The sequence below is a fragment of the Saimiri boliviensis genome, chromosome 1 (genome assembly GCF_048565385.1).
Source record: "Saimiri boliviensis isolate mSaiBol1 chromosome 1, mSaiBol1.pri, whole genome shotgun sequence".
Classification (NCBI taxonomy): domain Eukaryota; kingdom Metazoa; phylum Chordata; class Mammalia; order Primates; family Cebidae; genus Saimiri; species Saimiri boliviensis.
The window spans coordinates 115714321-115726123 of record NC_133449.1 but is presented as its reverse complement, the minus strand read 5'-3'; the positions used below and the strand labels follow the sequence as shown (position 1 = coordinate 115726123).

The 11803-nt window shown below is 47.8% G+C and overlaps 1 protein-coding gene across 1 annotated transcript; it reads left to right on the top strand.

Annotated features, from left to right (window-relative positions):
* The first annotated feature begins 10878 nt into the window (after positions 1 to 10878).
* On the top strand, positions 10879 to 11803 carry LOC101051372 (metallothionein-2). Its single transcript, XM_003943458.4, has 3 exons — positions 10879 to 10994; positions 11294 to 11359; positions 11567 to 11803. The coding sequence occupies exons 1-3, from the start codon at positions 10967 to 10969 to the stop codon at positions 11656 to 11658; spliced, it is 186 nt and encodes a 61-aa protein (XP_003943507.1). The 5' UTR covers positions 10879 to 10966; the 3' UTR covers positions 11659 to 11803.

Below are 11803 nucleotides of genomic sequence, written 5' to 3'. Positions count from 1 at the left end.
ATTCGTGTATTTTCTTTGGTGATAAGTTTATTAGAATACATTGCCCATTTTTTCCCTCTTTTTTGTTGTGGTAAAATATACATAACATAAAATGTACCATTTCTAAGTGTACAGTGCAGTGGCATTAAGTACGTTTACATTGTTGTGAACTGTCACCATCATCCATCTTCAGAACTTTTCCGTCTTGCCAACTGAAACTGTATATCCATGAAACACTGACTCCATCATCCTCCTGCCCAGCCCTGGGGCCACCATTCTACTGTCTGTCTCTGTGGATTAGACTACGATACTTACTTTATATAAGTTGGAATCCTATAGTGTTTGCCCTTTTGTGTCTGGCTTATTTCATTTAGTATAATGTTTTTAAGGTTCATACATGTTGTAAAATGTGTTAAAAATTTTCATTCCCTTTTAAGCTGAATAAATTTTCCACTGCATGTATGTATCATACTTTGTTTATCCATTCATTCATCAATGGACATTCAGGCTGTTTCCACCTTTTGGTTATCATGTGTAATGCTGCTATGAATATTTTATACAAATGTCTATTTGAGTCCCTGCTTTCAATTATTTTGTGTATGTATTTTTGCCAGTTTATTTTTATTTTTTGACACAGAGTCTCGCTGTTGCTTAGGTTTGAGTGCAGTGATGTGATCTCTACTCACTGCAACCTCTGCCTCCCAGGCTTAAGCAATTCTCATGACTCAGCCTCCCAAGTAGCTGGGACCACAGGTGCATGCTACCACATCTGGCTAATTTGCTTTTGTTTTCGAGATGGAGCCTTGCTCTGTTGCCCAGGCTGGAGTGCAGTGACATGATCTCAGCTCACTGCAACCTCTGCCTCCTAGATTCAAGCGATTCTCTTACCTTAGCCTCCTGAGTAGCTAGGATTACAGGTATGCACCAGCACACCTGGCTAATTTTTGAATTTTTTGTAGAGATGGGGTTTTGCCATATTGGCCAAGCTGGTTTCAAACTTATGACTTCAAATGGTCCACCTACCTCAGCCTCCCAAAGTGTTGGGATTAGAGGCAGTGCCCTTTTAAAAATTCCGTTGTTTGTATTATTGAATTTTAAGAGTTCTTTATATATCCTGGATACCAGTCCCTAATCTGAGACAGTCTTCTGAGACTGTCTTCTGATTTTATTAATGATGTCTTTGAAGCACAAAGTTTTTAATTTCAGGAAAATCCAATTTATCAATTTTTTCCTTGATGAATTGTGATTATGTTATCGTATCTAAGACCTCTTTGCTTAACCTAAGGTCGTAAAGATTTCTCCTATGCTTTCTTCTAGGTGTCCTATGTTCTATAGTTATAGGTCTTAAATTTAAGTCTATGATCCGTTTTTATTTAATTTGAGGTGAAAATCTAATTTCTTCTTCTTCTTCTTCTTCTTCTTCTTCTTCTTCTTCTTCTTCTTCTTTTTTTTTTTGCATGTGGATATCCAGTAGTCTCAGTATCATTAGTTTAAAAATTTAAGGCCGGGCGCTGCAGCTCACACCTGTAATCCTAGCACTTTGGGAGGCCAAGGTGGGTGGAGGTCAGGAGTACAAGACTAGCCTGAGGTCAGGAGTTCAAGACTAGCCTGGCCATCATAGTGAAACCCCATCTTAAAAAAAAAAAAAAAAAAAAAAAAAAAAAACCCAAAAAACAAAACAAAAAAAACCCTACGCATTCTCTATTGAATCATCTTGAGAACTTTGTCAAAAATCAATTGACAATACACATGATTCCCTTTTAGACTTTCCATTCTGTTCCATCAATCTATGCCTGTCCTTGTACCAATATCACACAGCCTTGATTACTGTGGCTTATTGTAACTTTTGGAATTGGATAGTGTGAGTCCTCCAACTTTGTTTTTTTACTGGTTGGGTTTTTTTATATCTCCTACATCTAGCCTTTTAATGAATGATCTTTTCTGGCTTTGCATGGGATTGAGCATGCACAGGAGATGTACATAACCACTGAGTCTCAACCCAGCCCTCCACACCGTTTCATCTGAAAAATATTTATGGATGTCCAAAAGTCACCATGCCCTCTGCTGGTCACTGGGGATACATGAAAAGAAACATCTCTGCCTTTCAGGGAGCTCGCAGACTGATGGGGAGGATAAGACCATTGCCAAGGACAACCCGAGTGGAATCCCGGATGCTTTAGAGCTGGAAAAAAAGTCCAGGCCATGCCGGGCGCGGTGGCTCAAGCCTGTAATCCCAGCACTTTGGGAGGCCGAGGCGGGTGGATCACGAGGTCGAGAGATCGAGACCATCCTGGTCAACATGGTGAAACCCCGTCTCTACTAAAAATATAAAAAATTAGCTGGGCATGGTGGCGTGTGCCTATAATCTCAGCTACTCAGGAGGCTGAGGCAGGAGAATTGCCTGAGCCCAGGAGGCGGAGGTTGCGGTGAGCCGAGATCGCGCCATTGCACTCCAGCCTGGGTAACAAGAGCGAAACTCCGTCTCAAAAAAAAAAAAAAAAAAAGTCCAGGCCAAGGCACGTGGGCTGTGTTCATTTGATAGATGGGAAGACTGCAGCTCAGGGAGGGAGGGGAGATGCAAACCAAAATCTCTGGGGGCTTTAAGAAGGGAGAGATGGTTCAGGCACTGTGGCTCATGCCTGTAATTCTGGCACTTTGGGCTGCCAAGGCAGGAGGATCATTTGAGGCCACGACTTTGAGACCAGCCTGGGCAACATAGTAAGACCCCTGTCTCTATAAAAAGCCTTTAAAAATTAGCTGGGCATACTAGGGCATGCCTGTGGTCCCAGCTACCTGGGAGGCTGGGGCAGGAGGATTGCTTGAGCCTGGGGGGTTGATGACATAGTAAACTAAGACAGCACCACTGCACTCCAGCCTGGGTGATAGAGTGAGACCCTGTCTCAGGGAAGAAAAAAAAAAAAAAAAAAGAAGGGAGAGATGTCATCAGGTTGGGGACTCAAAAAAGACTCCTTGGAGGAGGGGGCATTTGGGGATGGTAGAAAAGGAGCAAAAACCTGGAGTGTGTGTTTGGAGAAGGGTGTGGCACGGCAGGGGCAACAGCAGAAGCATAGGGCTTGGGGACCGGTAAGACAGAGAAGGAAAGTTGAGGCCAGAAGGGTGAGGAAGGGATGATGCAGTAGGAATTTAGCTTCTCCCTGACTTCAGGTTTTCCAGGATGGCTCTCCACAAGGCAGGCCTCGCCCTTCGCAGAGTCTCCTTCCAGCTCCTGGCAGGATCCGATTATTTCCATTCCTCTGCATTATTAAGCACCCACCATGAGCCGGGCACAGTGCCGGGTGCCAGAGCTAGGACATTGTACGCAGCAGACACAGCCCACTGCCTCGTGGGAAGACAAGGATTAAATAAAAGCTACACACAGCACAGGCCGCAGGGAGAGGCGGAGAGGCAGAAGGCCACGCTCTCAGGCTCTGGAGCTCCACTGCCTGGTGTGGCCTTTTCCTAGTATGTGACTGTGGCAGTGTTACTGAACCTCTCTGAACCTCAGTTCAAATGTGGATAATAAGAATCCCCATCCTTCAGGGCTAGCAAAAGGATGGAGTTCACATATGCAAATAATTGAACACATGTGATACTGAAAAGTGTTAGCAGGTTGGGTAGATTAGTGGTGATTCACACCTGTAAGCCCAGTGCTTTGGGAGGCCGAGGTGGGAGCATCGATTAAGGCCAGAAGTTCAAGACCAGCCTGGGTAACATAGCAAGACCCTACCTCTATTAAAAATAAACAAAAAGAAAAGTGTTAATGCTTTCTTACTAGCAACTATAATTGCAATACATGCTACAAAGAAGAGATGTGCTTGTAACAGAGGGATTTGGCCTATTTGGGGTTCCAGGAAGGCTTCCCTGGGCAAATTGCCTTTAAACAGAGACCCAACAGATGAGGGAGAGACAGGATTAGGGACAGTATCCAAGACAAACGAAACAGCATATACAAAGAGGCTGAAGTTACACACATACCAGTGCCTTTGCCCAGTGGTAGCCAGATTTTGAAGATGGCCCCAGTGATGCCAGACTCCGGTATTCATGCCCTGGTGTGATCCCCTCCCCCTGAGTACGGCCCGGACCTAGTGACTTGTTTCTAATGAATGGAATACTGAAACAGGGATGGGAGATCACTTCTGTGATGATGTTACAAAAGATGATGACTTCTTAATTCAAATATTGGAAGAAAAAAAGAAGGGAGAAAGTTGTTTTCCAAATAATTTGGGAAAGGGAGAAATACCTATTTTATGGAACAATGAAGAGTACTGAGAGAAGCGAAAATTTACAAAGAAAATTTCTACTATATGGAAACAATCTTCTAGAATGAAAACCTTCATCTGGATTGACTATAGGTTATCAACGGCATAATTTTTCTGATTGTTTGTTTATTCATTTATTTTTGAGATGGAAATTTGCTCTTGTTGCTCAGGCTGGAGTGCAATGGCGCAATCCTGGCTCACCCCAACCTCTGCCTCACAGGTTCAAGTGATTCTCCTACCTCAGCCTCCTGAGTAGCTGGGATTACAGGCATGTGCCACCACTCCGGCTAGTTTTTTGTATTTTTAGTAGAGATGGGGTTTCTCCATGTTGGTCAGGCTGGTCTCGAACTCCCAACCTCAAATGATCTGCCCACCTCGGCCTCCCAAAGTGCTGGGATCACAAGTGAGGGCCACTGTGCCCAGCCTATTTTACTTATTTTTGAGGCGGAGTCTTGCTCTGTTGCCCAGGCTGGAGTGCAGTGGCACAATCTTGGCTCACTGCAACCTCTGCCTCCCGGGTTTAAATGATTCTCCTGCTTCTGCTTCCTGGGTTCAAGTGATTCTCCTGCCTCAACCTCCTGAGTATTTGGGATTACAGGCACTACCACCACTCCTGGCTAATTTTTCTATTTTTAGTAGAGACAGAGGTTTCACCATGTTGGCCAGGCTGGTCTTGAACTCAGGTGATACACTCACTTTGGCCTCCCAAAGTGCTGGAATTACAGGTATCAGCCACCACACTTAGCCTATTTATTTTATTTTATTTTTTTAATAGAGTAGAGTGCAGTGGCATAATCACAACTTACTGTAACCTCAACCTCCTGGGCTCAAACAATTTTCCAACCTCAGCCTTCCAAGTAGCTGGGACTACCGGTGCATACCACCACACCCGGCTACTTAAAAAATTTTTTTGTAGGGATGTGGGTTTCACTATGTTGCCCAGGCTGGTTTCAAACCCCTCGACCTCAAGCATTCCTTCCGCCTCAGCCTCCCAGAATGCTGGGATTACAGGTGTGAGCCATCGCACCCGGTCTAATTTTTCTGATGTTTTAAAATGAAAAATTTCCTCTTCATTTCCTCCCCATATGGCAGGGAAGAGAAGGGGACAGTATCCTGCCCTAGGCTGCTATCATATCACTATTTGGGTGCCATATGATTGAGATCCCATGCCTTGGATGCCTCTTGAATAAATTTAGTATCATCTTTCACTCAGAATGAACAAATAAAAGACCATGACAATACAAAATTAGCCGGGCGTGGTGGCGCACGCCTGCAATCCCACCTACATGGGAGGCTGAGTCAGGAGAATTGCTTGAATCCAGGAGGTGGAGATTGCAGTGATCCCAGATCTTGCCATTGCACTCCAGCCTGGGCAACAAGAGAGAAACTCTGTCTCAAATAAATAAATAAATATAAAAAAATAAAAGACCATGACTTCTCTTTTGCTCCCACCCTTGTTGCACTCTCTTTGGCCCTCTCAGTGGCTGTCCTGTTGTGAGATGCTCTGTGAAGGGGCCCACATGACTAGGAAGGAAGCCACAGCGCCATAGCCTACGAAGAAACAAATTCTGCGGACAACCACATGAGGGAGCTTGGAAGCAGATCCTGTTGACACTTGAAATGACCACAGCCCTGGCTGCTACCTAGATTGCTATCTACGAGACATCCTGAGCCAGAGGGCCTAGAGAACCCTTGTCTGATTCCTGCCCACAGAAACTATGAAATAGTACGTGTGTTGTCTTAAGCTGCTAAGTAATTTGCAATTCAGCAAGCTAACTAATACACCACCAAAATGAAGGCAGGGGCTGTAGAAGGAAGAACAAAGAGCAGATTGCTGGTATGTGCGATGGGAGTCACGGAGTCACAGAATCTCCTGGGGAAGAAGGAAACTAACCTCTTCCTGTCCTCCTATTTAATGCTAGAATCTGCTGGCCTCTGCTGAGATAACAGGGAACTATCTCCCAAGCGGTCCCTTCCACTTATAACCAATTCTGCTTGCAAGAAAGGCCTTTCTGGCTGGGAGCAGTGGCTCACACCTATAATTCCAACACTTTGGGAGGCTGAAGTGGGATAATTTCTTGAGTCCAGGAGTTCGAGGCCAGCTTGGGCAGCATAGTGAGACCCCATCTCTACAAAAAAACACATAAAAATTAGCCAAGTGTGGTGGCACACACCTATAGTTCCAGCTACTCAGGAGGGCTGAAGTGGGAGGATCCCTTAAGCCCAGGAGGTCAAGGCTGCAGTGAGCCATGATCACACCACTCTACTCCAGCCTGGGCAACAGAGCTGAGACCCTGTCTTTAAAAAAAAGAAAGGAAGGCAATGGGAAGAAAGGGGAGAGGAGGGGTGGGGAGGGAAGGGGAGAAGGGGAAAAACCCTTCTACCTGGAACACAACCTTTATTCCTGCAACCTTATCCCACCCACTGTGATTGCCCTGATTCTGCCCTTAGGACCACAGAAAGCAAGACTAATTTCCTCTTTTCAGCGTGACATAAACATGTAGGTATGGGTTCAAATCCCAGCCCTGCCACTTACAAGCTGTGTTACCCTGAACAGATCCCATAACTCTTCAGTGCATCATCTGTAAAATGGAGATAATAAGAGCATCTGCCTTGTAGGGCAGTGTTAGGCTTTAAGTAAGATAAACTCACAGTGTTCTTAGTACAAGTCTTGACTCAGAGCAAGTGCTCAATGTTATTCTCCATGACTACTACAGTGGATTACACATGCCGGAAATTCATTCACTCCTCCCTTCAAGACAGGGGTCTTGGTTCCCTCCTCTTGAATCTGGGCAGGTTCTGCCACTGCTTGGCCAACAGAACGTGGTTCAAGCGACCTGTGCTAGTTTCAGGGTCCAGGGCTTAAGAGACTTGTAGCTACCACTGTCATCTCTTGAGACACTCACCTATGGGACCTGAGCCTAATTGCCCTGAGGCCAACCATGCTGAAGAAGCCACATGTGGAGAGCTCTGGTTAGCAGTTCCAGCTGAGCACAACCTCCAGCCATCCCTACCCAAGCGCCAAACATGGGAATGAAGCCATCTGAGATTGCCCAGAGCAGCCCATCCACCAACTGAGCAGCACCAAGTGACTTCAGCTAATGTCACATGAAACAAAAGAATCGTCCAAATGAGCACCGCTCCAACCCCTGGTCCACAAACCCAGGAAAGACAATAAAATGGTGGTTGTTTGAAGCTGCTAAATTGTGAGTGATTTGTTGCATAGCTGTAGATAACTGGGGCAACCATTGTCAAATATTTGAAGGTAACTGTTCCCTTCCGTATTGAAACTGCCTCTCTCAGCTGATGCTCACATGATAGGGTTTTGGGCCTTAGGATGCCCGTGATCCGCTGTCTTCTGGACAACTGTAGCCCAACAATGAACATAGCCCTCAGGTAATGGGGGTCTGCTCAACTGCGCCAGTTAGGACTCTATCTAGAATAATTTAAGCAAAAAGGAAATGTTGGCTTCAGGCATGGCTAGATCCAGGTGTTCCAAGATATTGTCAAGCTCCATTTCCTTTGTGATTATTTTATTTTCAGGCCTTCTCACAGAGCCAAAAAGCTTTAGAAACTCAATCAACTTCACATCCTCTCAGGTTCAAGTCCAGATGGAAAGTGTATCTGCCATTCCCCCAACATTCCCAGCCATAGTATCCCTGATCCTCTTTGGTTCATGACTGTGTGCCCCAATCAGAGGCAATCACTGTGACTAGGTAGGTGGAATGGCCTAGGAGCTCACAGATGGGACCTACTCCATCAAAACCACACGGACTGGGAATAAAGAAAGGCAATTCTTCAAAGAAAAACCAAGAATATCATCACAGGGGAAGGATGAGTGGATGGCTGGCCAGCACACCTATGCATATCCACCTCTGCAGTTAAAAGGAGAATGAAAAACATAACCTCTCTCATTCTACATGGGCTACCTCTCTTAATGCAACCCAGGGCCACATCGTCATCTCACATTGTTGACTCACGCCAGATATTCAGGGGATGTTTTCCTTATCCAATGTGGCTTGGTTTTACTCCCTCACCCCCTGCCAAGTCAAGGATGCAAATGTGCAAGTGGGTCCTCCCGCTTCACCTCTGTCCCAAGCACAGTGCAGTGGCTCACACCTGTAATCCTAGCACTTTGGGAGGCCGGGGTGAGTGGATCACCTGAGGTCAAGAGTTCAAAGCTAGCCTGGCCAACATGGTAAAATCCCATCTCTACTAAAAATAGAAAAATTAGCCAGGTGTGGTGGTTGCGCATGTAATCCCAAATACTCAGGATGCTGAGGCAGGAGAATCACTTGAATCCGGAGACAGAGTTTGCAGTGAGCCAAGATTGTGCCACTGCACTCCAGCCTGGGCAACAGAGCAAGCCTCTGCCTCAAAAATAAGTAAAATAGGCTGGGCATGGTGGCCCGCACCTGTGAGGCTTCTAGGGGCACGGAGATGAGCAGACTAGGCCTGTGGCCTGCTCCCCCTTCCCTGAATCATTATCCCTCCCTTCCCTCATAGAGTCAAAGTGATTCAAAGGAGACAGCTCAGGCCCAGAGCAAGTTTTACCGCCAATATGGCTGGCACAAACCCAGGGCTAGGACCAATGCTTTTGAGGGCAAAATTAGCCCTTCTGTTTCTTCACGGAGTTGGATTGTTGCCTTGAGTGAATAGGTGACCATCTGAGTTATTAGCAAACAGGGATTTGGTATATAATGTGTGCATACATAAATAACAACAAAAAAATCAGTCCACCGACCAGAGAGTTCTCATCCACAGGGCCACCAGACACCATGAGATTTCAAAAAGGTTGGCTCTAAAATCAGAGGCTATTTGGATATAAATTCGAGCACAAACCAGTCATTTGATAGATGTGTAAACCAGGGTTCAGAAGAGTCCAGGCATGTAATTGCCCCACGGTCACTGAGCAAGTGAGTGGCTGAGTGATCAGTGGAATTTAGTCCATCTGAGAGCTCACCCCTCCTGCCCTGTTTGGTATTTTTACTTAAGTGAGCACACAGGTTCCAGGGTGGTGAAGAGTTGTTTGTTTTCATTTTGTAATCGGCCTTCATACAAGGTGGGGGCTGGGAAGGGAGGAACAGTCCAGGGCATTTCCCCCATTAATTCATTTGACAAATATTTATTAAGTGTCGACTGCAAACTTGGCCCTGTGCTGGGAGATGAAGACACAATTCCGGAGCAGGGCGTCAATGACTGCCCTTGGAATTTCCAGTGATCAGGGGTTGGTGAGGAAGAGCAGAGACATCAATCCAAGAGTCAGCGCAGTTCATACATTCCACAGGCCCGGAAAGTGCCAGCAGGGGAAAGAACAGGATGTTTACCAGCACCTTCCACGGGCAGCCACGGGCATGGGGCCCAGGACAGGGTCCCCAGAGAAAGTGATGGTTCATCTGAGCTTACAGTAAGAGCTGCAAGGACAGCCTGTCCTCCCCCACCCGCCACCTCACTAAACTCCCACTACAGCAACTTGTACTCCCTCAGCCTTCCAGGAAGCTCCCAGTAACCACTTCCTGACTCCTAGCATGACACACTTCGGGCAGTCCGAGGTTGGTGACCTAAGGCGGTAGCACAGCGCCAGACACATGCAGGCAGGGAAACAGGATGTGCCTCTCCAGACAGTCATGTGGATGCCACCTGGGCTCTCCCCCTCAGCCTCGGCAGGGGAAGAACATTCTTGTGGGGTTTTCCCCTTCCAAATGTCTCAGAGCCATTCCAGCTAGCTCCTGCTAGTTCCTTCCTCCCCAAGCTAGAACACAAATCCTTCCCCTCCCTGCCTGGCAAACACCTTCTTACCCTCAGACCCCAGGCAATGGCCCACCTTCTCCCAGGCTGGACAGGGTCTCCTCCTGTCTGTTCCCCCAGCCCCTGAGCTTCCTGAGACCAAGCTTGTGGCTTCTTGCCCTTATCCTCCCTCCTTGATGTCTCTGTGTTGGAGGGCCCTCAGCATCTGCTGGGGCCTGTGCCACTCGCTAGCTGTGTGACCCTGGACAAGTAACTTCTCTGCGTCTGTAGTTTTTCCTCTCTACAGTGAGAATACTGGAGAGTCCTTATCTTATGGGTTGTTACAAGATTAAGTGACATCTCACACACGACACACTTTCTACAGTCCCTGTCGCACACTAAAGCACTCAACATGCAACGGATAGGTCAGCAGTTTACTATGATGCTACTATGGGTTTACTGTGATGCTACACAATTAATTATTAAGCCTTGACTGCTACAGAGTTGTAACCTGTGTGCACTTTGAACCGGTTTACCGTGCAAACAGCATTCCCGAGTTCCCGCTTTCACCTGTGCCCTAACGGCTCAGCTTCAAAAGTACAGGACAGGGGGGAGGGCAGCTGTGCACCCGGCGGAGGGCAAGGGGCAGGGTGCTGGGCGCCCGGCGTGGGCACCCGGCACCGGGTACACTACGTCTTCTCGCTGCACCCAGCCCGGGGCTCACGTGGGCCGGCTTCGGGGAACTGACCGGCCGCGGCCCGTGTGCAGAGCCGGGCGCGCCCCGCCCCATGAGCGCAGTCTGGTGTTTCACCGGGAGCAGCGAGTGACTCAGCGCTGGGCGGGTGCAGGCGGCGCCGGGCCAGGGCTGAGCTTTTGCACTCGCCCCGGATCTTTCCAACTATAAACACAGCTCGCAGCGCTCAGCTCCACCACGCCTCCTCCAAGTCCCAGCGAGTTCGCGTGCAGCCGTGTCCCGTCTCCAGCCGCCTCTTCAGCTCGCCATGGACCCCAACTGCTCCTGTGCCGCCGGTAAGGGGCTGGGGATGCCCTGTAGCGCTGGAGAAGCAGTTTCTGACCCCTTTTTCTTTCTCTGACTACTCAATTTCAGGGCAGGAATTGCTCCTTCCCAAAGCGTTTTGGGGTGTCTTTCTCTCTATTCTAGGTTATTCGGAGCCCCCTTTTTACCGTTAAGGAGATCTGAGTTAATGGCTTGCTCAAGTTTCCAGGAATTGGTTGTGGACAGAGAAACTCGGTCCCAGGCTCCTAGCACGCCGTCCCGGGTTCAGGTATCCAGGGACCGTTCTCACCTCTGTCTTTTCTCCTTACAGGCGACTCCTGCACCTGCGCCGGCTCCTGCAAGTGCAAAGAGTGCAAATGCACCTCCTGCAAGAAGAGTAAGTGGGATCCTCTCTTTCCTCCACCCCTCACTGTCCTCCAGCCTGTCCCCAGCCCTCTACATCATCCTCAGGGGAAGTAAAGCAGTCTGGGGATGCCCCCATTGCATGGGAGTTGTTGCCTCCTCAGTGATTCTTATCAGGGAGAGCAGGAATCCTTCCCTGTGTCCCTAGTACTCATCTCTGCTGCCTCCTTTCTGTCCCCAGGTTGCTGCTCCTGCTGCCCGGTGGGCTGTGCCAAGTGTGCCCAGGGCTGCGTCTGCAAGGGGGCATCGGACAAGTGCAGCTGCTGCGCCTGACGCCAGGACAGCCCTGTTTCCATATGTAAATAACATGACCTCTACAAACCTGGATTTTTTTTTTTTCATGTACAACCCTGACCCGTTTGCTACATTCCTTTTGCTATAAAATAATGTGAGTGATAATAAAAGAGCTTTGACTTGA